The 27,949-nt window shown below is 33.5% G+C and overlaps 1 protein-coding gene and 1 long non-coding RNA gene across 3 annotated transcripts; both read right to left on the bottom strand.

Annotated features, from left to right (window-relative positions):
• Window positions 1-12,452: 12,452 nt before the first annotated feature.
• LOC115962076 lies at window positions 12,453-15,260 on the bottom strand. 2 transcript variants are annotated; one of them, XR_004085346.1, is made up of 3 exons: window positions 14,970-15,260; window positions 13,274-13,897; window positions 12,453-12,755 (listed from the first exon to the last, which is right to left on the bottom strand). It is a non-coding gene; the product is annotated as an uncharacterized LOC115962076 (long non-coding RNA). The 2 variants fall into 2 exon arrangements; XR_004085345.1 differs by having other exon boundaries at window positions 12,453-13,897.
• Window positions 15,261-19,859: 4,599 nt separating this feature from the next.
• Window positions 19,860-20,651, bottom strand: LOC115961798 (TMV resistance protein N-like). Its single transcript, XM_031080714.1, has one exon. It carries the CDS (start codon window positions 20,649-20,651, stop codon window positions 19,860-19,862), a length of 792 nt encoding a protein of 263 aa, XP_030936574.1.
• Window positions 20,652-27,949: the final 7,298 nt, after the last annotated feature.

Below are 27,949 nucleotides of genomic sequence, written 5' to 3'. Positions count from 1 at the left end.
CCACACTAGCTGCTATCAGAGAAGTTCTACACCAAGCTAGAAGCCGAGGATTTGACAGCAAAAACTTGTGTAAAACCATTATGAACATGTTTTGTGACTTTTTCTCTTTTCTTGGTGGTAAAAACAGAAAAATACTAGAAGAGTCAAAAAGCCCAAAACAAGGGAGAAAAAAAAAATCCATTTGTGTGACCCGCAAGTCAACCTAATCCAACCTATCGTTCAACGGGTTGTATACAGGTTTTGGATTCAGACAGGTTATCGGGTTCAAGTTCACATTTGTCAGTTGCCTCCAATGTCTTTTTTTAGTGAATGCGTATAATTGCAAACAATGCCAAGTAGTGGTACATCGTCCAAAAGTAAAAAAACTATGACCCTTTTTCAATTTGCATGTTACTAACAATTTTTAGTATACTAAATTCTTTCACCCCTTTCTCAAAAAAAAAAAAAAAAAAAAAAAAAACCAACAACAACAACAACAACACCACCACCACCACCACCTTGCCCTTGCTACTGGCAGAATCAACTTTTGAGTTTTCTCCTTTTCCCCCCTAAAACCAGTAAGCAATATATATAAAAAATCAATTCCAAAAGTGATCTGTTAAAGATATATTAGCCCATTAGCATAAGTCCAAGCCTAATTCTATTTTGTGTGCAAGCCAAGTCTCCTACTTGTACTAGAAGTCTATTAGTTTAGGGTTTAGTCTACTATATATACACATGTTATGATTCATTATAACACAGGATTTGTATTACACTTTAATATATTATTGATGTAGCCCTTTAGGGTTTCCTCCGTGGATGTAGGCCGTTAGGCTGAACCACGTAACCCTCGTGTGTTATTGTGTTCTATACTTTATGCTTTCGCTTCCGCATCCATACTAGCATATTCAACATGGTGTATCAATGCTAATATTTAACATGGTATCAGAGCCACCTTCCTGCGGCCATGATTTTCTGTCCTTACGGTATATTTAAGAGCAATCTTTGTCTTCCTCGGTGTTTTTTTTGCTGCGTTTCTTTGGCTTCCTACTGCTGTCGTCAAAACTCTCCGGTATAATCAAGCCATCGTTAGAAGTCGTATCAACACTGCAAGACCATTGCCTTCCTCAAACTACCGTCACAGAGCCAAACTTCATTCAAAGGATCTTCTCAACCTTATCAAATCTCAAGATTTCATCAAGCTTCCATCTTGAGTTTGAGAGGGGGTGTTAAAGATATATTAGCTCATTAGCATAAGCCCAAGCCTAATTCTATTTTGTATGCAAGCCAAGTCTTCTACTTATACTAGAAGTCTATTAGTTTAGGGTTTAGTCTACTATATATACACATGTTATGATTCATTGTAACACAGGATTTGTATTACACTTTAATATATTATTGATGTAGCCCTTTAGGGTTTCCTCCGTGGATGTAGGTCGTTAGGCTGAACCACGTAACCCTCGTGTGTTATTGTGTTCTATACTTTATGTTTTCGCTTCCGCATCCATACTAGCATATTCAACATGGTGTATCAATGCTAATATTTAACATGGTATCAGAGCCACCTTCCTGCGGCCATGGTTTTCTGTCCTTACAGTATATTTAAGAGCAATCTTTGTCTTCCTCAGTGTTTTTTTCGCTGTGTTTCTTTGGCTTCCTACTGCTGCCGTCAAAACTCTCCGGTATAGTCAAACCATCGTTAGAAGTCGTATCAACACTGCAAGACCATTGCCTTCCTCAAACTACCGTCACAGAGCCAAACTTCATTCAAAGGATCTTCTCAACCTTATCAAATCTCAAGATTTCATCAAGCTTCCATCTTGAGTTTGAGAGGGGGTGTTAAAGATATATTAGCCCATTAGCATAAGCCCAAGCCTAATTCTATTTTGTATGCAAGCCAAGTCTCCTACTTGTACTAGAAGTCTATTAGTTTAGGGTTTAGTCTACTATATATACATATGTTATGATTCATTGTAACACAGGATTTGTATTACACTTTAATATATTATTGATGTAGCCCTTTAGGGTTTCCTCTGTGGATGTAGGCCGTTAGGCTGAACCACGTAACCCTCGTGTGTTATTGTGTTCTATATTTTATGTTTTCGCTTCCGCATCCATACTAGCATATTCAACATGGTGTATCAATGCTAATATTTAACATGGTATCAGAGCCACCTTCCTGCGGCCATGGTTTTCTGTCCTTACGGTATATTTAAGAGCAATCTTTGTCTTCCTCGGTGTTTTTTTCGCTGCGTTTCTTTGGCTTCCTACTGCTGCCGTCAAAACTCTCCGGTATAGTCAAGCCATCGTTAGAAGTCGTATCAACACTGCAAGACCATTGCCTTCCTCAAACTACCGTCACAGAGCCAAACTTCATTCAAAGGATCTTCTCAACCTTATCAAATCTCAAGATTTCATCAAGCTTCCATCTTGAGTTTGAGAGGGCGTGTTAAAGATATATTAGCGCATTAGCATAAGCCCGAGCCTAATTCTATTTTGTATGCAAGCCAAGTCTCCTACTTGTACTAGAAGTCTATTAGTTTAGGATTTAGTCTATGTTATGATTCATTGTAACACAGGATTTGTATTACACTTTAATATATTATTGATGTAGCCCTTTAGGGTTTCCTCCGTGGATGTAGGCCGTTAGGCTGAACCACGTAACCCTCGTGTGTTATTGTGTTCTATACTTTATGCTTTCGCTTCCGCATCCATACTAGCATATTCAACATGGTGTATCAATGCTAATATTTAACATGGTATCAGAGCCACCTTCCTGCGGCCATGGTTTTCTGTCCTTACGGTATATTTTAGAGCAATCTTTGTCTTCCTCGGTGTTTTTTTTGCTGCGTTTCTTTGGCTTCCTACTGCTGCCGTCAAAACTCTCCGGTATAGTCAAGCCATCGTTAGAAGTCGTATCAACACTGCAAGGCCATTGCCTTCCTCAAACTACCGTCACAGAGCCAAACTTCATTCAAAGGATCTTCTCAACCTTATCAAATCTCAAGATTTCATCAAACTTCCATCTTGAGTTTGAGAGGGGGGGTTAAAGATATATTAGCCCATTAGCATAAGCCCAAACCTAATTCTATTTTGTGTGCAAGCCAAGTCTCCTACTTGTACTAGAAGTCTATTAGTTTAGGGTTTAGGGTTTAGTCTACTATATATACACATGTTATGATTCATTGTGACACAGGATTTGTATTACACTTTAATATATTATTGATGTAGCCCTTTAGGGTTTCCTCCATGGATGTAGGCCGTTAGGCTGAACCACGTAACCCTCGTGTGTTATTGTGTTCTATACTTTATGCTTTCGCTTCCGCATCCATACTAGCATATTCAACATGATGTATCAATGCTAATATTTAACATGATCTATTGATAGATTGTATACACCATCAAACTCACCACCATACATCCAAGTATTATTTATACCTAACATTCATAAAACATTGGAAAATTCCAGCAAACAAATTAGTCAAACTAAAAATAACGTCAGCCACTGAGCCACAGATAAGCAAAATGAAATCATGAAGAGCATGTCAAAAGTGCTTGGAAGCATCTTCACTATCATCATAATACATTTTCCTCAAGTTCCATCCCGGCTTGATTAATCGAGCAGCAAAGGGCAGGACTTGTCTTTGTCTAGAGGCACTTGGGAAGAAAATGATAACAAGTCTTGGATGTTAACAATATCACTGATGGCTTGAAGCATCTAGGCGACTTTCATTCTTGTCTTTTAAGTAGAAAGCGTGAAGATGTTCCTTCATTTTTGGGAGATTGAAGAGCATAATTGAAAGTTGAATGATGCTTCCTTGAGGAGCCACTTAATGATGGGTAATCCCATTCTGACTCAATATCAAGTCCAAAGCAAAGGAGGAAACCTTCTAAACCAGGATGATGATATCTCTCACCGAAAACCTTGCTCATTATATGGAGATTATGAGGAGAAAGGAACATGCTGCTATCTTTGCATTTAGTGTCATTTCTGCAATCTTCAGCCAGAGTAAGGTAGTCTGGTGCAAGTGTTAGAGGCTTAGAGCTAAAAGGAAAATGGTTAAAATTAGTATTTATATCTTCGTCGACTTCAACTTGTCTTCCAAAATCAAGGCCATCATATAGCTGGCTAAATGGGACCATGGAAATGAAATAACATTTGGAGAATATGTGGACAAGAAGGAAGATTTACTCAAGTCTGTTACACCTATCCTATCATCCAAAGTGTGCTGATAATAATCATCCCAGGAACTTAATGAAGGTGAATACACACTCAGCTCTATATTTTGACAAGTAATAAACAAGGTTCTTTCCTCTGTATTCTTGTCAAAGTCCCAACCTAGAAGAAGAGGATGTGATTCACTTTCAATCAAATATTTTTTTGGATCAAGTCATCCAGTTCTTTGAGATGATTATATTCAAGAGATCCATATCTTTTAGATTAAAAGCCATAAGTGAAATCACACTGAGTACATAGAATAGGACTTCTTCCTCCTACTTCAAATCTGGGTTCCCTCATTTCATACTTGAGACAAGCTATACTAGCATTGCTTGGGGGAGTGTAAAAATTTGAGAGAACCACCTTTGGCAATCTATTCAACCAACAAGATGAAGGACCATCATCCAAGTGTGAACCATATTCCATATAGTTCCTTGCAGGCATATGACTTAATTTTTTGAGCAGACTATGCGACTCCAAAGGAGCAAGAAACTGAGATTTGGTATCAATATCTACTTATCTTAAACCCTGCCAGAGACATGTAATTCAGCTTAATCACCAACACCAACAGAATAAGTCACATCCATATGGAAAGCAAAAGGAGCATATACACTGTTTTTGGTGCTCTTAGGGAACAAGCGACTGAGAAGCAAAGAAACAAAGTCTTACCTGAGAAAATTTCTGCAAGTCCATGATACGAGGCTAAAAAAACAGGGAACTTATTAATGTTATGTGTCTAACCCCTTTGAACAGAGCTCTTCAACATGAGGATACGAGGTCTCCACAACCCATTCGCATAATTTCTCTCTTTTTAGAAAGAGGTTTCTACAAGTCCACGATATGAGGCTAAAAAATAATAAATAAATGAAGAAAACTTATTAATGGTCATGTGTCTAACCCCTTTGAACGGAGTTCTTCAATATGAGGATACGAGGTCTCCACAACCCATTCGCGTAATTTCTCTCTTTCTAGAGAGGAAAAAAAAAAAAGTCTACATGCCTGTTCTGGCCCCTGAACATAAAGGCATACTTGCAAGCATATAAGACTATTCAGCAAATCATTCCACCAGAACCTATAGTTGTGAGGTTTGTAGGTAGTAAAAGATTGTTATAATCTAACTTAAACAAGCAATAAAAATCCATGGGGTTGCTAGGGAGAGAATAGATTATGAAAATGCTTAATAACTTGTAAAAATCTATATTCTTTTCTCCCTTTCCTTCCATAATTTTAGCTACCAAACAAAGCATACATAACCACAGGATTAAACACATTGATATTTCTCAATATTTTCATGTATGCTGCATATACCTGCTGAGGTTGTACAAGATTTCGGTGGAGTTATCTCTCCCAACTAAAAACTAACAGTCAAAATGGGTTATTTGCAAGTATCAAATCAAGTTCGGGATTCCAATTCCACAGGACATATCGCAAACTGAGAAATTTCATTAGTGGTTCTAATTCGGCATCATAATTTACAAGATGAGATCATTGATGTGGATATTGTAATTAAAGATATCAAATAGACCCCCACAAGTGTCATAGTGCATGGGCAGCACCAGGAATCAATTACCAAGAAACAAGTGGTCAACAATGAAGGAAGCAGAGTTCACCTCTCGCAAAGCATTGGAAGAATTTTTGCTAGGAATTCAGAATGCCAGGTGACATCACTAAAAGTAGTTTCAGGAAAGAACAATATCACTTTTTTAAAAAAAAAAGTTTAATAAGTCAGTATAATAGCATTTATATCTGCCACTTTTAAAGAAGTTAAAAATGACTGTCCAGCACATTCTGAACATTAGATGAGAAGGTATTTCACACGATAACTTAAAAGGTTATGATAAATCGCAAAATGGTATGAAAATGAGATTGCATATTGAAATTAGAGTAAACATCCCATTTATCTACAAGCAAGATTACCGTAACTTTATTACTGAATTAGGAGCGATAATTTGTAGTCAAGATTTTCTTCCCTTTTTTACTGACAAAATAAGCAAGAAAAGACTAATCAAAAGCATACCATGTAAAAGAAAGAAAAATTCCAACTTTACAGCACACACCTGAGTTCATTGATGTGCCACAAAGAGGTGAGAGGAGTGAGCTAAAGTTACTAGGTGTAATGTTTTCAGCAAGCAATGAGGAACCGAAATCCTTACAGCTAAATTGACACTGCTGGTGTTTTCTGCATAGTACAGAGAACGCACATAAATAATCATGTCCAGACCAGTGCATTGCATTTAAATATTTTGAGTATGGCTAATTCATATCCATATAACTTTTCTTTAAAAAAAAAAAAAAAAAAAAAAAAAAAAAAAAAAAATTGTACCAGCCTTTAAGACCAGGAGAACAAAATATATGAATAAACCCAAATTGTTGTTGAGATGCATTTCTGAAAATTTACCTGCAGAATATCGCTAATTTTGAATTTCTTCTTTATGCAATGTATGGGATTGGTATTTGCAGCCTGCATTTTCCTTCAATTTCTTAAAAATGCAAATTTGGAAGTTTTGGGGTCGTCAGCTGCATGTTACATTCAAATGGAATGATTAATATTTTCAAACACAAGTTGCAATTACTTATGATTGGTACCACTAGAAATACAACATAATTATGACAATAGAGCTTGCATATATTTAAACATTTAGCACAAAGAGAAACAATATTTCACTTTATGAAAAGGAAAATAAGAAGTTAAACCGACAACCCAAAGAATACGCAGCTCCAGAAGAGCAAAGCAATGTATGGGCAGCAATAGAAACTTATATCTCGGACTGTGTCTTCCTTCTAAAGCTGTGGAAGAAGCATTTATTCTGCAACTTAAGAGAATATTTGTTGAGTTAGCGGAAGTTCTGTTACTAGGTTGTTGAACAAAAGACTGAACAAGAGAGCTTTTATTTAAAACTTGACACTTTGAATTACAACACTTTACAAGCCCTGATGCTTGACTCACTAACAATAGTGCACTGCAAACAAGGCACTTACTCACCAAATACACTTGCACACACCTCACTTCTAGACACCTACACACACTAGTTCTTGACTCTATTTCACTCTACACACTTGATACCTATGGCACACACTTCACCTTGTCATACAACTTCACACATCTCTCACTTGGTGCTTTATGACACACTTCACTTCACACGAATCCAAATCTTCTGTCCCACTTTTCCTGCTCCACTCTATACTCCACCAATAAAAGCTTGCCACATGTTAACATAATTAATTAAATACTATCATTATTGACTTATTAATATCATTATTAATTAATGGTAGTATTTAATTAATTAGGTGAATACGTGGTAAGCTTTTATTGGTGGAGTATAGAGTGGAGCAGGAAAAGTGGGACAAAAGATTTGGACTCACTTTACACACGCTGCATCTATTTATACTAGATGTATGTTGGTTAGGAAACCAACTTGAAGCTTCTAGCTTCTTCCTTTTTATTGGCATTAAATTAATGCCTTTCTCCAACCTTTTGGACACCTTATAAATTTGTGGCTGAAATTCACTAGTGCAAGGAAGCTTCTAGAGAACTATCTTGGAGAGAATTCCAGAAAGAGAGCAAGAGAGAAATGTCGGGAATTAGAGAGAAATTTCTAGAGAGAGAGATTGTGTGAGAAATTCTAGAAGTTTCTAGAGTACTCTAAAAATTTCTAGAGACGAGAGTTAGTGTTGATTTCTAACAATATTGACATCAAGATCTGTAAGATTTACTCTTTTCCTGTAGCACATATCTATATGGAAATGAAAAATGAAACAAATTAGCAGGAAACAACAATTTAATTTAAATGACTTTTTTGTTTAGCAATATGCCATAGTGCAAAATGGTAAGTGCACTGAAAAAAATTAGAGAAATAGACCCAACCATTTGCCTAATAACGACCATTACGATATTTTTTATTTATTTATAAGAGTAATATATTTTATTCAAACAAATAAATTGTACAAGGGATGACTATAACACATCCATAAAAATTCATACAAGCAATAGAATCCAAAAAAGAAAAAGAATCATGATGTATATGCCAAAGAGCCCATGTCAAATATGTTAAGTAACAAAGAATGTGTTTCAATGACTAATATGAAAATAATACTATGCATCAGTATTCAAGGCATAAAGAATAATTCTATGATCACACCCTTTTCCATAATTGTTCTTTGTTAGATTCATATGGACTCACACTTTTTTTTCACCAATCACAACTTGCCATATCAGAGTTGTGACAAAGTTGTGGTGCAAAAATGTGTGGCGCAAAAATGTGTGGTGCTAGATTTTTTTTAAAGCATAAAACTCAAGCCTTGGTGTGTGGCACATGCCTTCCACCAAAACCGACAGGTCACGGTTTCAAGTCCAGGAATCTACCTAAGGACGCGCCCTTTTTATTTATTTACTTAAATTGGCATTCTAAGGTATGAACAACAACAAGTTTTATTTTGGTGAGTCATATTAGCTATGCATCAGTATCAGATGGAAGCAAGAACATGAAATAGCATTGCATTTGTTTCTTACTAAGAAATTCTTAGTGAACCAACATTCTACTCTAGTTTCCTAATTTTTCTCTATGAAATTTCTAAACCCTATTTATATAATAATCCATTTTCCAATTCCAAAGATTAAACGTGCCAAAAAAATTTCCTAATTGAAAATTAGAACTTGTTAATTAATCTCAACTGGTAATACATTTGTCATTATAATTAGTATTTTTTTAGGGGGGGAACAAATTTGAACCGAAAGGAACATAAATTAAAAATCAATTACATGAAGAAAAATGAATGAATTGGTTGATTGGGAAGTTGGATTTGAATTGCGGAAATCGGAGCTCCGAATTCCACGGAGACCACCACGTTGTGGTAGAGTTGCTCCGATGATCGGTGATGATCTGTATGAGTAGTTTTGGAAATTCGTCGCTTCATTGTACTTCATTGCGTAGTTTTGTAAATGAAAGAAACCCTAAAGAGAGACTAGACTATATATATACTTATATATATGGGTTTGGGGTTTTTGATTTTGAGGAATTGAAGATTTTTTTGGTTGCACTGGATGTGGGTGGATGTTTATAAGATTTAAGGGTAATTTTGGGCGCCAAAATGGCACGTGACTTGGAGGATGCACTACTTCTCTTTCTCTCTCCAAATTTTATCATTTGTTGGAGGTGTGTACTGTGTAATAAGATTACTCAATCATTTTTGTTATTAGATTTTTTTAAATTATAAATTATTTAGTGAAAATGTTGAAATTTTATTGAGATAATATCAGGAGTTTACAACAGATACACTTTAATACCACAAAGCCCTGCAGTTTTATGAAGCTTAAAAAATAAAGTTGTATAAGGCTACCTAAAGTACTTTGGTTGGAAACTTGATGGAAAAGATTTTGAAGGTTATCCACTCCAATTGAGAAATCTTAAGCCAGAGGGTTTACATTGGTAGAGGCAAAAATTTAGCAATTTAATACTACAAAAATCTACTTCATCTATTTTACCACCTTATTTTACAAAACACTCAACATCAATTGTTTTATTTTAAAATTCAACATAATAAAATAATATATTTACTACAATAAACAATAACCACCACCACTAATACAATAAAATAATATATCTTTTAATATTTTTTATTTTTTATTTTTTTATTTATTTTTTATTTTTTTATTTTTTTTTTATTTTTTTTATTTTTTACCTTCTTAGCTACACTGCATAGTCATCTTTGGCGGTTCACTATTGCCTTGTTCCTATAAGTCCAAATAGACCATAAATTAGAGACAAAAGACAACGAAAAGTATTTTAAGTTCTCTCAATGACTCCTGAATCCTGATGCCTTTCATCAAGCTCTTCATCCATGCCTGAATCAAGTAAGGCTGAATGAAATCAGTTCTAATGGATAGATCAAACCAAGCCAGATTTCCCTACATGACAGGGTGGAAAAACTATGGTCTAAGCTTTCAGTATCTTGGACACAAAGGACATAAGTCCTTAGTTGTCTTCTCAAATCAACCTTCACAAGAAAAAAAACTCAAAAAAAAAAAAAAAATTCAGAAAACTATAATCATTTTAGAAGGTAACTATAACCTATATAACTAGGTAACATGCCTAGGGTCCTCACTTAAGGTTGTACCAGTAAGATAAATAAAAGACCTACCAGCTTGGTTTCTACAATTCTTGAAGCAACTGGGCTGACAAAAATGCCCATGTGCACTTGCACTTGGGTTTTGATGTTTAGTTAACGTCCAATTGCATTTTCCTTTTTTTTTTTTTTTTTTCCCAATTGCTTTATTTCATCCAGTTTTTTTTTTTTTCTTCATCCACTTGCACTTACACCATTTTTTTTATAAAAAAAAAAATGTGTTACTTTTTTTGTTTTATCTAATGGGGATATAATCATAAATTTATACCAACTTCATTTTACATCCCCTCATTTTTTTTCTCAACCAAACAAATAAGTTTTCCATCTTTCCACTTTTTTATCCTCCCAGCCAAACACAAATGGAAGCAAAACTAAATCTCTTCTATCCTCTTATTTTTCTATCCCCTCCTCATATTCTATCCTCCCATTTTTCCACTCCACCAATCAAACAAACTCTAGGAGTTTTGAAAAGGGCATTTGAAGAAGGCATCAGTCTTGTAGTTGTTCCAATCATAAGTGTGCATTTAGCATCAACTTATTTAACTTGTTGCTGAAAGCATGTCAAAGTATTTTTGTACTTCGAAAAAGTGATATTTTAAAAAATTATACATAAATGATAAAATTTAAAAGCTGTACAAAAAAGTTAAAGCCAAATGGACACTAAAAAAAGTCCTAGGAAGAGACATGAGATTTTCAAAATCTCTTAAGTTCCATGAAACAAGGCAAGTCAAATACGCAATTGATGTGGGCAATTTTGTAATAGCAATGTCATCCAATAAAAGCTCTAATACACGTTTTATGTTTTCCTTACAACTCTAGAATTCCTTTTTACTTTTGAGTAGGCAAAATAATAATAATAATAATAATTAGGAGACTCCATTTCAAACTTGCTTGGAAGAGTTTTAATATTTTCTAGCCTTTTAAACTAATAAATTTAAGATTTTTATGAACTCCGATTGATGGGTGCACCTAAGGTCAATTTATACCGTCTCCAAGAACTATTCTCAAGAACTATTATTTTGGTGAAGTTTGGGGTTTCAATAACTTTATGAGACTTGTTTAATTGGATGGATTTTAGGCTATCAAATGATTGTTAAAAAAATAAAATAAAATAAAATAATCTTATCTTCAACAAAACCTTGCAATTTAATGAAACTTAAAAATAAAGTTGTATAAGACTCTACCTAAACTACTTTGGTTGGAAAGAAATTTTAAGCCAATTGGAAGATGTTTGGGGATCATGGAAAAGGTGAATATTATCAATTATGAGCAATTTAAGATGATGCATATTGGAACAAGATTCAGGATTCTAACAAGCCTCTTTTGGTTCAAGCAACTTTAAGAATACTAAAACCATTCTCTATTGAATAATATAAAAGGGTATGTGCCCAAGTTTTCAACATAACTTCTTGCCATATTTTTTGTAAGAATATTGTTAATGTCCTCATCAAATAACAACAATCTTCTAAGCTATCCACACTCTTTCGCACACTCTTGATAAACTATGTTCTTGCCCATTTCTCGTAGTAAATCATGCATCCACAAACTATTGTCACTAACTTCTGTGAAAGATAAAGACCAAGATAATCTAGTATTTCTACATAATTTTCATGGATCTTTTCATTGTTCCCTGTAATCATGATCATGTTCGAGCCAAGCATTCAATTGTTCATATTAACATAGTGTTTCCAGTAAAGTCAACAACTCAATTATTTAAACAAAGTAGAGGTGCAAGTGTGCAAACAACGACTGAAAATTATTCAACTACATAATAAATTTTTTTTTTTAAAAAGGAAAAAATAAAAAAAAGAAAACGAAAAGAGGAAGACAATCTTGAGAGACTAAAATGACAACTGGGAGCAAAGTTCTGAAAGATACATGGAACTAACTGCTAGTTGCTACATGGGACTTGCTCTCTCCAAACAGCTTGATTTAAAAATAAAATAAAATTATACCAATTTGAACATGACAACTAATTTTCGTTGTATAATATAGTTTATGTGAAAGACATTGTTGGGGAAAAAAAACTCATTTGTTTTCTGTAGTTAACAAAAACGTACTGTTTTACATTGTTAATTAATAAACATTTTTTTGGTCGGAATCTTTCTCCATCAAAAGCACTCAATTCATATGAACAAACATTTTTTTTGTTGTAGATTGACAAAAAGGAACAAAAAACAGCACTAGAATAAAAGTGTACAGATTAGGAGTCCACTGTTTGCTATCCATGCTAATGTTCATAATGAAGTTAGGAGAAATGGTTGCTAGAGATTGAGGCTATGCCAGAAGACATATGTCTACCTGTCCGAAGCCAAACATTTGTAAACTGCTAAATGTCCTTCATCAGCTCTACCATCTCTTGTTACTTCTAAGAATACTATACAGGTCTTGACTTATGTTTCCACTGTTTCTTTATTTTGAACTGTTAGTTACCCTGCACATAGAAAATCAAAGTTTTACTATACATGACCACATTAGTGGCAGGGAAAGGATCTCCCTTCAAAGTTTCCTTGTTCCTACTATAAGTCCAAATAGACCATAAAATAGAGACACACTAATCTGAGAAGTACTTTAAGTTTTCTAAATTGCCACTGATACCCTTCAGCCAGCTCTTGATCCATGCCTGAATCGACTAAGGCTGAATGAAATCAATTCTAATGGACAGATCTAACCAAACCAGATTTCTAGATGACAAGAAGAAACAAGAAAGCCTTTTAATAGTTCTAAACAAATAAAACCCCTTTTTCATACTTTAAATTAAAGAAACCAAATTATACTTAAATAAGGAAAAATATAAGAATTAGAATTCTAGTTTATTCATTTTGAATTACCTGTCAATTTGTCATGCCTTTTCTTACCAATCAGCTTGCGGTTACGGACTACTAAAATGAGGACAACAAATATGCATAATTTTGAATGGAAATATGGGATAAAACTATAAATTAATAATACCTTTGGCAATGAAAGCTTTACAGTTTTGATATTTACTTGCCTTCCAGCACATGATTTCTATTGCTTTTTAAGACACCAACAAAAACCTTTTCTTGCCATTCTTTTTTTGGTGCATTGAAACAAAGGAACCAAAACAGCACAAGAAGAAAAGATTAGGAGTTCTCTATCTGTTATCCAAGCTAATGCTCATAAAGACTTAAGGACAATGGTTGCTAGAGATCAAGGCTCTGCCAAAACGTCTGTGTCTACCTGTCAATCCCAAACATTTGTAAAATACTGAATGTCCTTCATCACAGCCTCTCTATTAGGTAACTCTGCCACCTCTTTGTTGCTTCTAAGAATACTAACAGAGAGGAATCCCAAAGCTAGAATCATCAACAATCCTCAATAAAAAAACCAATAAAGCTGCTGTCAGAATAGAATATTTATCAACCCAGCTGAAACAACCAGCCACAGACATGGACCTCTATTTTTACAAAAAGAAATTGGATCCCCTTTCCTTCTCTTACCCTTGCAGCTCTCAACCAACATGGTTGGTTGCCAGTTGGAACACTCTCTAAAGGTGTGGACTTGCTTATCCTGTTGTTGTTGAGGCTTTTCTTCGTTTTTGAACTGTTAGTTAACCTGCACATTGAAATCAAACTTTTAAAATACTTTGACCAAATTTGTGGCAGATAAAGGTTCTTTATTCATTGTTCCTATAAGTCCAAATAGACTGTAAATTAGAGACAAAAGACAGCAAAAAGTACTTCTATGTTATCACAATGGCCCCTGATGCCCTTCATCCAACTCTTCATCTATGCCTGAATCAAGTAAGGCTGAATGAAATCCGTTCTAATGGACAAATCAAACAAGCCAGATTTCTCTACATGACCAGGGGGAAAAATCTGGTCTAAGCTTTAAGTATCTTGGACACAAAGGACATAAGTCCTCAGATGTCTTCTCAATTCTACCCTCACAAGAAGAAATTTCAAAAAAATAAAAAAAATCAGAAAATGATAATCATTTTAGAAGGTAATTGTATCCTACATAACTAGTTGCAATGCCATTAAGATCAATAAAAGTCCTACCAGCTTGTTTTCTACAATTCCTGGTATGCAACAGCCATTTCCCTTTTTCAACAAAATAAGACCCAGATTTGGAATGGGGCTTTATGAGCTTGTGAGCAACACAAACAAGAATTAGGAAATTCTCTTAGCATCATTTTGGCTATTGAGTTTCCAAACTTATTCAAAATTCCCTCTTAAAGTATCTTTAACTAGGACATCTGCCACAACTTTTAGAGAACATAAGCAATTTTACAGAACATCCCTTTGGAGAAATCCAATAAAATTGGAACCATGTGTATATACTTGGATGTTTATAATGGTAGCACATGGCAAAGGCCATTTTGTAATATTACTATTTAATACTATCTATTATTCAGTATTTTTTGTTTGGAAGAAAACAACATGAGATAGAACAATAAACTTTCCTATTTTGATGTTTACTTGCTTTTAAGCAGATGAATTCTTCTGCATTTAAAAATTTCCAACAAAAAGCTATTTCATTCTAGTCAAACTGCTAGGAGTGTCATTGAAAACTCTAATCAAACATATGGTGGGCAATCCATTTATAAATGTACACTGAAGAGACAAAGATAATGCAGTAACCAACAGAACTTGAATTATGAAGAAAGACAATGACAGTGACTTACATGTAAATATTTACATTCCTTGTACTGACTTGACTCAGAATATTTACCATGGGCCATAAATTCAGGGTCTCTTTCAAAACTCATAAGGAATGATGCTGTTGTTGCTACACTGAACCATAGAACTATTGAAATCTTCAATGTCTTTCTTGTATACAACACGCAACCCGCATTTCTTCACCAAGCTTGAACCTTCATTATCAATTTTAATTACAATCTCCCGGAATCCATTTGCATCACATTCCCACAATGATTTTGTGTCGTTCCCTATCCATATCTCAAAGTTTTGAGGAAGAAAATACCACAACCAAATATGATCTGATAAAGTAACCATATTATTGGAAACTTTTAGGGTAAGACGCATAGGTTTTTCATTGGCTATCAAGCTGAAACAAACTAGATAGTCACTTTGAATTTGGTGACGTGGAAGAGAACAAAGTACAATGCAAACAGCAATCCCAATCCAGTCATTACACAAATGAGAAAAAGGTTCCATTATATTCACTTCATGTCGTGGTTTTAAAAATCGGTACGGTCAAAAAACCGAAAAAGGGAGTGGTTATAGGTTTTGTGGTCCGACCGGGGTCTAACCGGTGGTCGAACCGATGATGTCATAAATATTTAATTAATAATTTTAAAATTATAAAAATAGTTAATAAAATATATAATAAGATTATTACATATAATATTATGTTAAAAAATATATATATAACATATTTAAAAAAAAATAATGTGAGTTTTTACATCTTACATGTAGAAAATAAAAATAACCAAATATAAATAAACAATAACCAAGAATTATTTTCAAAACATAACATTTAGTGACACCCTTCTTTTGGGTTTATTTTTTTCCCTCAAAATGGTCTATATATTATGCATTCATTTTAAAGAAAAATGAAGTAAAATTTAAAATTGTTAACTTAATTAATTATTAAAACCTCTATTTTTTTTTATATCATAATTATCTTAATGAAATGTAAAAGGCATGGGGGAAACCGCAATCCACGTGAGTCGCTCACGCTGCCCCTATAAGTAGTAAGTACTAAAGGTAAAAGTAAAGCTTTATAGCATCTCCAATGGTCTATGTAAACCCAAAATTCTCTCTATAATAAAGAGTGAAACCCAAAAAAAGCTCTCCAATGGACTCTCAATTCCTAGATTTTTTTTGGCTCATGAACAATAGCTCATCAAGTCTGATGAGCTACTGTTCACTCTTCAAATGCTTTTTTTTTATTATTATAATTAGGTGTTGAATAAAAAATGTTGGAAGATGTGTAGTTGTTAAAAAAAGAATAAATAATGAATGAAGAAATAATATTTAAATGAGATAGAGAATGAGGTAGAGAATCTATTGGAAGTGTATTTGAAAAAATGAGTAGCTAAAATGTAAAAGTCACTGTTCATTCTCCAAATAATACAAAAATTTGGAGATTCTGCTGGAGATGCTCTAAGAGGCTAAGGAAAAATTAAAGTTGTGGCTGTTATTGATTCTCAAAAAACAATAAAAAAAAAATGTGTGGCTCTCATTGTGTTATTGACTATTGTGTGCAGTGTGCACACTGAACAAGTAGCAAAGGCAGAGCACGGCACAACACAGTTTTACAAACTGTGCAAACCAGTCTCTCTCTTACAAACTAAGAAGAAGCTCTCATATGAAAAATGGATCAATTTAATTTTGTGTGTATTGTGGTCCTCCTCTCTCACATCCAAATAAAGATTTTCAACCATCTCTTCTCTCTATCTATGAAGATGTGTGTGTATCTGTCAAGATTTTCAACCATCTCTTCTTTGCCTCTCTCTTTGTGAAGATGTGTGTTTTCAGGCAAGGTTAGGAATTTTGACTGCTCAAGAGGCTAGCTTTGATGCCATGTTCACCAAAGCCTTTAGTCATCACAGGTAGACACAGATCTAAGGAAAAAAAGAAATAGATCTTTGCTGCAAAATGTTTGGTTTCAGATCTGTTTCACCCTTTTTACAAAACCGTTGCAAAACCGGTTCAACCATTCTGATTCTCAGTTTTTCCGGTTGAACCTACGGTTACCGGTTATTTCTGATTTTTCTTTCATTTTCAATTTTTATGAATAACTGGACCGAATTGGTGTCCGGTTTCTGGTTGAACCGGCCGGTTTGGTCCAGTTTTTAAAACCATGCTTCATGCGCCATACATTGATGGCTAAACCATTCTAGAATTTCACTTCCAAGAAAAAGCAAACCATATCCCTTACCGCCATGTTTAGGAGGGAACCCCTGAAATATACAAAGCATGATGCTTAGAATTATGAGAGAGAGAGAGAGACCTAAGGGGACTTTTTTATCGCTCCAATAAACAAGTCAATGAATCCTTGATGGTCACTCAGTTTGTTGCAATTTGAAAGTGCGAGAAGTGGCTCAAATGAAGAATTTGGTCTCAACAGATCTGGTACGGTTTCCAATGAGAAGCAACCAAATCCATCAATATAACCTAGTTTAAAGGAAGCTTAGGAAAGGATTGAAGACTCGTGCAATTATTCACAATCAAGTCATTCAAATTAGATAGTTGAGCCATGCTTTCCAGAAGGCAACCAAAATTATTTCCACTTAGATCTAACCGTTTTAAGGAGAATAAGCAGCCAATATCATTGAGGATTTCCTTGAGATTGCAATTACTTAAATTCAATTTGATCAAAGAAGGCAAACCAAATAGAGAAGACAATAGTAGGCCCACGGATTTGTGAAAGTTCAAATAGTGTATAAAACACCCTTGAACATTTAGACCCCCAAATACAAAATAATCAATTCAAGTTTTATGACAAACAACTAGTGTGCGGAAAATGAACACAAGCTATAAACAGAATTGGTAATCAATCTAAGCAAATTAAAATCACACCCACAGCAGATAATAAAAGGTAAAGATAAAGGGAAGGAAGATGCAAACACAAGGACAACACACGATGTGTTATCGAAGAGGAAACTGAAGCCCTCGGCGTAAAACCTCTCCGCCGCCCTCCAAGCGGTAAGTAATCCACTAGAAAATGTAGTTGGGATACGTGAACAGCAATAGACCCTCCAAGCCTAATCTACCCAGTGTACCTATGCCCTCCAAGCTTTTTGCTCCAACGAGGTTGCGCCGAACCTATTTTTTTTCTAGCTTCCCAGATTCCGCTACTTGACCATAGCATCAACCAATGTAAATTGGTTCCTTCCTAACTGCTTCCAAGGACGCCAAACAACCCTCTCATAGTAATGGATATGGTGAGACAAGGTTTTGGTAAAAAGACCTCTCAAGGGTTTAACAATGGAGAGGAAGAGAGTTGAGGAATTTGAAGAGTCTCTTATGTAAAGATTGTGGATGAATCAATCTTGTATAACACTAGGGTTTCTCTCTCAAAATTCTCTCTAGAAGCTCTCTTTTGTGGGTATAAGAGGTATTTATATTGGGGTGAGAATGGAATGTGAAGAGTCAGGTTTTTCAAAACAGGGCTGGCTCGCGGCTTGGCCTCGCGGCTTGACTGAGTCGCGAGATCCAGCCACGAGATAACAGAATGGCCAGTTGTCCTATTTTGTCTTGTAGTGCTCCAGCTAGCATGACGCTTCAACTTCTGGCATGCTTGGCACGTGTGCTGCTTCTAGCGGCTTGAAGCCGCGAGTCACCTGCGAGTCTTTATTTTCTTGTACACTCTTGAGCATTTCAACACTCTATCTCACTCACTACCCTTACAACAATCCCACCTAAATACAGGGTTACTAAATGCTGAAATACAAGCATTTGACACGGAATAAAGCCAACAAGATAGTTGATTAAATTCAACCTTACAATTTGGAACTTGGATAAAAAGGGAGAAGTTGAAATCTACAAAAAGCTATTTTTTTTAAAAGTTTCAAAAATAGCATTAGAAGAAGCTACCTGTCCGCTCAAGTCAACACTTTTAGTGCTCCCCAAGTTTTTTAGTAGTTTTGAGCATCTGCAAAGGTTGAGATTTTTAAGCCATGTCATATTAAAAAATGTGCTAGGAAGAGATAAGATTTTTACAATCCCTTACATTCAACAAAGCAAGGCCGCTCAAATTCCCAATTGATGTGGGTAGTTTCATAATAGCAGTTCCATCCAAGTAAAGCTTTGTTACATGTTCCATATTCTCCCCAAATTCTAGAATTGTTTTAATTTTTGAGCAATTGGAAAGAATAAGGATCTTTAAATACTCTATCTCAAATTTTCTTGGAAGACTTTTGAGATTTTTACAACCTTTTAGATTAAGAACAGTAAGCTTTTTCAACATCCCCCAAGACTGTAAAAAGCCAAAAAAAAAAAAAAAAAAAAAATTAGCTTCAAAAACCTTATAATTTAATGAAACTATTGAAAGAAAAGTTGTAGAAGGGTATTATTACCTTTGTTCCAGTCCAAAGTCGTTCAATGTTGCTAAAACACATGTGAAGTTCAATCAACTCATTTGGTTGGAAACTTTTCGGCAAAGATTTTGAAGTGTACCCACTCCAATCAAGAAATCTTAAGTCATTAGGAAGATGTTTGGGATCATGGCTGAGGCGAATATTTCCACTTATGAGGAACTTCAGACGATGCATCTTTGAAAAGGATTTAGGATCTCAATGTGCCGCTTTTGGTTTGGGCAACTTTAAGACTATGCCTTGAATTGTTTCAGTTCCCTAATAATCATAAATAAAAGGGATTAGTGAATTGCAAAATGCATAATTACCGAAATTACTTTATGTTAAACTATGTTGAATAATATAATTAATAAGGTATATTTTTGGGTTCATTCAATAAACTCTTACCGTATTTTTTGTTAACACATTGTCAATATCTTTATACAACCATAATCTACTACGCTTTCCAGGGTCTTTGGGGCACTCTTTACGAACTATACCTCAACCCATTTCTTGGAGTAAATCATGCATTCACAATTGATCATCTTGCAATTTGATGAGAGATTTATCAATAAGAACCCTTAATCCAATTTTAGGGTAAAGCTCAAGATGATCTAATATTGCTATAATAGTTTCTTGATTTATATAATTCGAGAAAAATGCAATATGCAGGAAAATTTCCTTCTCAATTTCTTGTAGTTCGTCAAAACTTAATTGAAGTACGTTGAGAATTTTTCTTTTAGGAAATTCTTTAAGCCTATCTAATTCACTTTTCCATTCAAACGTTCTTCTATTGTACAAAAAGGAACCCAAAACCTCAATGGCTAAAGGAAGACCATTAGCATAATTTACAAAGGCTTGGCACAACTCTAGATAATCTTCAAGTGGATGCTCTTCATGAAAAGCTTTCGAATTAAAAAGATGAAGAGCTTCCTCATTACTCAATCCTTCAACCTCATATATATCATGTACTTTATATGACATTAGCAAATGCACATCTCTTGTTGTTATGATAACTCTACTACCTGGGCCTAACCAATCATGCTTCGCAACTAATTTATTCAATTGGTCTAATTCATTTATATCATCAAGAACAAGAAGAATATTTTTGTTACATAACCTATTCTTGATCATGGAAACTCCATCATCAGCATCTTTTACTTTTATGTCTCTAAGAATCAAAAGATCATTCAAAAGTGTTTGTTGTAACTTAACTATGCCATATTTTTCATAAACTTCCCTGACATTAGAAATAAAACTACATGCTTCAAATTGATTGGAAATCATTTTGTAAACAACTCTTGCTAGAGTTGTTTTACCCATTCCTCCCATCCCCCAAATTCCTATAAGGCGAACACCATTTGATTTAATTTATCAACTTTGGAAGTTATTCCTACTAGATCCTTGGTATCTATGAAAATTGTATGACATAGTTTATTTAATATCACTTTTACAATGTCTTCAATAACTTCTGCCTCAGACCTACAATGAGGAGAGAATAACAAGCAGTGAGTTTGAACCTTCCATGAAGGGATCCAAAGTAGAAAATTTTGTAGATATATAGCATTTTAGTTGATTAAAATCCCAACAAATAAATGTATATACAACCAATAATATAAAATCTGAATGTATCATTTAGTTTAGTTTCATTCCTTAAGAAACCTAGGTTTAATTTGAGACATATATTAAAATATGAATATTAGCTGGATTAAAATAAAATTAATCTAATTTCATGCTACCTATGTTTCCATGTTCATTTGGGTTTTGAATCTGATAAGTTTTCAACCAGGATAGTATAAGCAAGTAGCAACACCGTGATTTTTTCCCCTTCTATTAACAAAAAAATATCGATATTTTGAATGCAAGATTTGCTTTTATAGCACAATATGTTATCTTAAAACAAAAGTTACTTGCAGTTCTACTTTGCTTAATTAGTAAAATCTTTTATCGTAGAAAAAGAGATTTAGAGCTCGATCTCCATCTACCCCAAAAACCTTTTTTTTTTTTTAGAAGATACTCCAAAAACCAATTGATGTCTTGATTTGATAATATTAAAAAAAAAATCATTAGTTGCAGACGTCATATGTTAAAACTATATAAAAATAAATAAATAAAAACGAAGGTCACTTGGTGTTCTGTTGCATTTAATTGAGTTAAATATTGTCCATATGGAAATAAGAAATGTCTTATAAAATGAAGAAAATTCCAACCCATGAATAGTTTAAAGGTTCCTAGTTTAACATGATTACTTATTTGAATTTTATTGGGATAGAATAAAAGTTTATTATTTGTCAACAAGAATAATTTTATGTTTTTCTTTCACCAAAGAATAGGTATTAAAGTTTTATATATAAGCAGCACTGCAAAGATTTTGAACATTTAATTTTTGGTGAATTTGAGAGTCAACTGACAAATTTTATCTAATTTGTATATTGTGTTATTGTAAGAATACCTTCTTTTTTTCTTTTCTTTTTTTGAGAGATAATTATAACATGCTACTGACCCAGAACTCGAACCATTTTCCCCTCTAGACCCCCAAACACTTTGTGCATAGGAAGGTGTCAATTCAGCTACAAGGCCTTTGGCATTGTAAGAATACCTTTGGCTGAAATGATAACTTGTATTACTTTATCTTTATGACAGTTGGGAGTGCAGTTATTTTTTTTCTCATAATTAATGTTACTGAGATTTTTTTGTAAGTAATGTTATGTTCATAATATTTTTACAACAAATTTTAAGTGAGAAATTATTACTAGTTCTAATTTGCACCCATCACTAAAATAAGGCAACCAATTACAACTTGTTACCTAGAATTTATTGTGAAATTGTTGTTGTGGACGTAGATTGTTAAAGAATACATCTTGATATTTTTAATATTTTTGATACATCTCTATTTAATATTTCACTTATATGTTAAAGAACTTTGTAGTTCAATTAGCACATCTTGATATTTTTAATAGAGATGTTTACAGTTCAAATTAAAACTCAAATCTCCTCTCCCATAAATATTTCACTTTCATCATTAAATTGAATAATAAAATAGGTAATAGAAATAAAATGAAAAGTAATTTAAGCTACATTGTGATAATTGATTATTCAAGACTAGGTATACTACAGAACTTAAAAACTATGATAGATGATTAAAGTAACTTGAAAATTGTTTATCAAAAAAAAAAAAAAAAAAAGGTAACTTGAAATTCTTTTAACTTTTAAAGTAATTTAAGCTCTTATGTAGTGAACCACAGGATACATATACAGCGTGTATAACACACAAAAAAAAAAAAAAAAAAAAAAAAAAAAAAAAAAAAAAAAAAAAAATCTCAATGGCTATTTTTTTTTTTTTTAAAGAAATTTTATTTGGCTAAATTAAGGTCCTCACCACTATGTTTGTAATTTTAAAGCTGTTTTTTTAATAGAATTTTATTTTGCCTAATTATAATAACGGTCTTTAATTCTATTGCTACTTTATTTGTAATTGTTCGGTTTTATATTTGTTTTGGCTAATTCCTATGTTAAGTTTATTAAGTGTTAGAGAGGGTTGTATTTGAATAGTTTTCTTAATATCAAGTCAAGGAGTAACATTGAAGAAATCAAGTTTGAGAAGACTCATTCCAACAAACTTCATACAAAAAGTTTACGAACTCTCACTTGACATTCTATTGACCCAAACTTAAATAAGTTTTCTCAATTGTGATTTCAGTAAGAAGGTAACTTTCTTTTCTAGTCTAACAACTTAAAATTTTCAATGTTACTCCTTGACTTGATACTGGGCAAACTATTTAAAGAGAGCCTTCTTTCATTGAGCTTGAGCCTAATTAGAAAATCCCTCCCTATGCTTTTACAATTTTGAGCCTAATTTGATTTATTGTAAAACCACAAAAGTTGTTAACCATACTAGCGTGTTCATTAGTTTTTCCATCCAAAAAGTTCTTTAGACTTTAGAGCATCAAAGTTCTGATAATTTGAAACAAGTTAGCTTTTTGAATTGGCTGGTTTTTATATATAAATATATATATATATATATATATATATTTTTAACCAAATCTGTGTACTCTTTACCGTTTTCATTGTTTTTAGATTTTGGTGATACTTGTAGTGGTTGTACGATAGATCAAATTTTTAACTGTGGACTTATATGAAATTTGATTACGGTCAACATGTTAATCCGTTGTTCATGCTATTGGGTTCTAAAATCATATTGTTTAGTAATTATGTATGGTATTATTCTAAATTTAAATTAAAAAAAAAAAAAAACTCTTTATCATTCCTTTTTTTTTTTTCTCCCACTTTCCAAAAATTGAGATTTATTCTGAATCTTTTAACAATTTTAACCTTATCATATTCTGTACTTTAAATTCTATCATTTTATTTAAAACTTTAATGAGATAATTCTTGATAAATCCAAGGATGAAACCATCAAATCTCACTCTGTTTATAGTAATATAAATTACCTATCATATATAATGTGGGCGGATTTAACATAACAAATATTATAGTCAAAACATCGTTTTGTTGATGATGTGATTCATGATATATATATATATATATATATATATATAGAGAGAGAGAGAGAGAGAGAGAGAGAGAGAGAGAGAGAGAGAGCTATTTGAAACATTAAAAGAAATTGTCAAATTACATTACCTATCTTGTAAATGCCAACCAGAGAGATTGGCCACTTCACTCAAAGCGTCTCGCCAAGTTTGCACCTTTTTTGTGTTTGAATTCAAACGTTCTTCATGCTTAGCAAAGGCTTGTGCAAAAGTTCTAATTTGTTTTCGTACATCGGATGGGTTCACTTTATAAAATATAGGTAGAATTGTCATTTCCATCTCTTTCATGCATCGAATGATCTTTGTAAGTTCATTCAAGCACCATGTTGAAGATGCATAGTTTCCTGAGAGAATAACAATAGTAAATCTTGATTCTTCTATTGCTTTAAAGAGCTCTGGTAAAATAGATTTTCCTCTTTCAAGTCTTTCATTGTCTCTAAAGGTTAAAACACACAAACGTTGCAAAGCAGCATATAGATGGTCTATTAAACTATTGCATGTGTCTTTGCCTCTGAAACTAAGGAAAACGTCATATATCCACCGTCTTGAAGAAGAAAATGATGATGTCATCGGTGTCTGGTGAGGCTCCTTGAGTACTCATTGAAGCTAATAGAAATATGTTGGTAAATCTTGAATCACAATAAGGATAAAGAAAAATTAGTTAACGAAACAATTTGAAGGATGTGTGTGGAAAGTAAAATAACTATGGAAGAAGAATATAATTTAACGTGGATTTTTAGAGAAAAGAGAAATAAAAGAGATAAGATGTGTCTGAAGGGTGAATACTTACAGATTTAAGGAATTTCAATAGTGGTTCTAAAGCTCAAAAGCAGTTTGAAACAACGCGGCCTTATCCAACCTTTTCTTTTTCCCTTACTAATTAAACTTATTGTTCTTGAAAGCAAGTATTTATTTCCCACTAACAAGTAACAATTGAACCCCTTTTCATTTTCCTTTAAACAAAGTATTTTCCTTTAAACAAAGTAGGTATGCAAGTGGTCCTTTTCTTCCAGGAGTCTTCCTAGCAAAACTATGATAAAAAATTATTAATAAATGTAATGACTTTTTTTTTAATATAAATATATACACAGGATAAACTCAGTTATTTTTTAACTGAAATGATAAATAGTTTTCCATGTAATTGGTTAATTACACGGCTGAGCATTCACATCCTCTAATTGTTATGGCTCAAGTCAATAAATTTTGTATTTTTTATTTTTGTCAAAAGTCTTGTAACTCAATTGATTAACATATCCTGATATTTTCAATTGAAATATTATGGATTAAAATCCTTCCTCCGTCAATTATTGTTTTATGAAAAGAAAAATTAAAAAGAAATCATTTTTCATCCACGTTATCCTATCCTTCTAGGCATCTCCCAAATCAAAAGCAAGACCAAAAGTTATCAAATTGATTAATATATATTATTAAATAAAAGAGAGACCCACGAAGACTTTTTGTCTTTTGGCAAAAATAGGATATGCAAGTGGCCATTCATCTCTTCTTGGTGTCTTCTAGGAAAAATCATTGAAACTTTTTTTTTTTTTTTTAATTTTATGAAAATTACCAATTTCATTAAGCACAAACACAGACTAGATCCAGATAGAATCAGGTAAGGAGTTCTTATTATTACAATAGACAAAGGATGTGAGAGGTGCAATAAATTTAGCTAAAGCATTTGCTTCCCTAAAAATGAGAGCTAGGAGAAAAGAACATTCATAAAAAGAAGCTTTGACATCAATTATACAATGTTTTTACCAATTCAAACTAACTACCATGTCTCTTTAGCTATAGGAACCATATCAAGCATGAGGGGATCAGTCTCCATACGCCCTTTTGTTTTTTTAACTTTAATATGTCAACTTAAGTGTGTCCAGCAAATAGACTATTGTGATTTCAACTTAATTAGTGTTGTTAAATTACATAAGTTTAAGTTAGAGTAGAGGAGACATAGATTGAACTTAGGAAAACCGAAAGTTATCAAATTGTTAAAAAAATAATAATATAAATAACAAGAGGCACACAAAGACTTTTATTCTTTTGGCTAAAACAGGGTATGCTAGTGGCCATTCCTTAGGACCTCTTACTCTAATATTATGTTAAATTGCTAAATTTTTCAAAAGTTTAAGTTGTTAGAATATGATAAATTTAATTATTTGACCACATATTTCTAACAAGTGTTGTTACTCTAGTAATGACCCTAATAGCCACCGTCTGTTTCAAAGGAATAAATCGTAGCATATATATCTGGATAAATCTTGAACCACTAAGTAGGGTACATTCCATTAAAATTTTTAAATGAAGTAAAAAATTAGAAGGAAAATTAATTAGAAGAGAAAAAATTACTTTGTTGTGGATATTTTATTTCAAAGAGGGAAGTAGGATACATGGATGTGCAAGGAAAGTAATAACTTACAAATTTGGAGAATTTGGAGAATTGCTTATTGTGGAGCTCTAAAAACCTCTTGCAACAACACTTCTTGATACAGTTCTAATATATAGAACAACTTTTTATTTTATAGTATTTGTTCTTGTTCTTAGGCAATGCTCTCAACAATGATTTCAACCTTATCTTTTATCCTTTTTATCCAGAATGGTTATTTATTTATTTATTTTAAATAATTTAATAGTTACAATGAAAGAGAAGATTTGAATCATTAATGTTTTCATTAAAAACAACAAGAAATGTCAACTAATTGAACTACAAAACTCTTAATCTAACATGTGTAAGTAGGTATTCTTGAATGCCTTTGCTCTTGACATTGCTTTTTTAAGTTCTTTTAAGCGTTGCATATGGGATGAATTTACTTTCCATTAAGAAGACACAAAGGAGAAAGTTCATGGTAACTAGTATAAAGTTTTGTGTACACCTTATCTTGCTTTTTTCTTTTTTTTGAAAACTTCTTATTTCTTTGGAGAGAAGTAATTTAGTAGAAATTTGATGACAATTTTATTTTATTTTTAGTTAAAAGGAATTTGACGACAATTACACTTTACACATTCTGCGAGTAGGAATAGAGAAGAAAGATTAGGACTTGTTTGGTTTGTGGTTGTATTCATTTTCTATTTTCTTTTTTTTTTGAACTCATTTACTATACTCCATTGCATTAGCATTGGGGAATGTAAATGCCAAATGTAAGGAGAATTTGGCATTTGCAGCCCCAAATGTCTCTGCATCAAAAAATTCTAAACTCAAGTATTGCAAATTTTTTTGCAATACTAGTGCAATTCTACCTTTAGAATTGCACTGTAGCACAATTGTAAAACCAAAAAAAATATTTTATTCTCTCAACTATCCTCTCTCATTCTGACTCTCACTTCCTCTCTCTGTCTCTCACAAGTCACAAGTCACAACTCCTCCCTCCTCACACCCTCTCTCACATCTCTCTCGTTCAAAACTTGCACCGGTGCTGGGTTTTGGATTTTGGAGGTTGGATCAGCGTGGATCAATGAGCTGGGTTTGGATCGGTGGGCTCAGATCGGTTGATGGTGGTTTGGATCAGTTGATCGGTGGGTTGGAAGCGGTGGATCTGTTGATCGGTGGGTGGATCGGTTGGGTTCATCATCAGTAGCTCTGATGGTGGCTCCAGTGATGATTTTTTTTGAATGGGTTTGCTCCGATGGCGTTGCTTTAGTTTTGGTTTGGTTTTGGTTTTGGTTTTGGTTTCTGTTTTCTCATCTACCTTCTCTCGCTCTCTGACTCGCTGTTGGCCAAAGCAGGGTCTGACAAAGGCGTGGCAGTGATGGCGTTTGCTGATCGGTGATAGCGTTTCTCACGACAATGATGGCATTTTTCTGGGTATTTTCAGCGGCCTGGGTTTCAAATCGGCGGCATGGGTTTCTAATCAGTGGCTTGGGTGGTGGGTGTGGTAGCCGTTGTTGGCTCCAACTGGTTTGATGGTTTTTGTATGTGTGGCTCTGTTGATGGTTTGATGGTTTGTGTTTATGTGTGTGTGGCTCTGTGTGTGTGGTGATGGGTTTGGATAGGTTGATAGATGTATCATGGGTCTGCGTGTGTGTGGCTCTGTGTTTTGAACCAATGCTAGAGGTTGAGGGAGAAAGAAAGGAAAA

The sequence above is a fragment of the Quercus lobata genome, chromosome 9 (genome assembly GCF_001633185.2).
Source record: "Quercus lobata isolate SW786 chromosome 9, ValleyOak3.0 Primary Assembly, whole genome shotgun sequence".
Lineage (NCBI taxonomy): Eukaryota > Viridiplantae > Streptophyta > Magnoliopsida > Fagales > Fagaceae > Quercus > Quercus lobata.
This window is presented reverse-complemented; position numbering and strand designations above follow the sequence as displayed.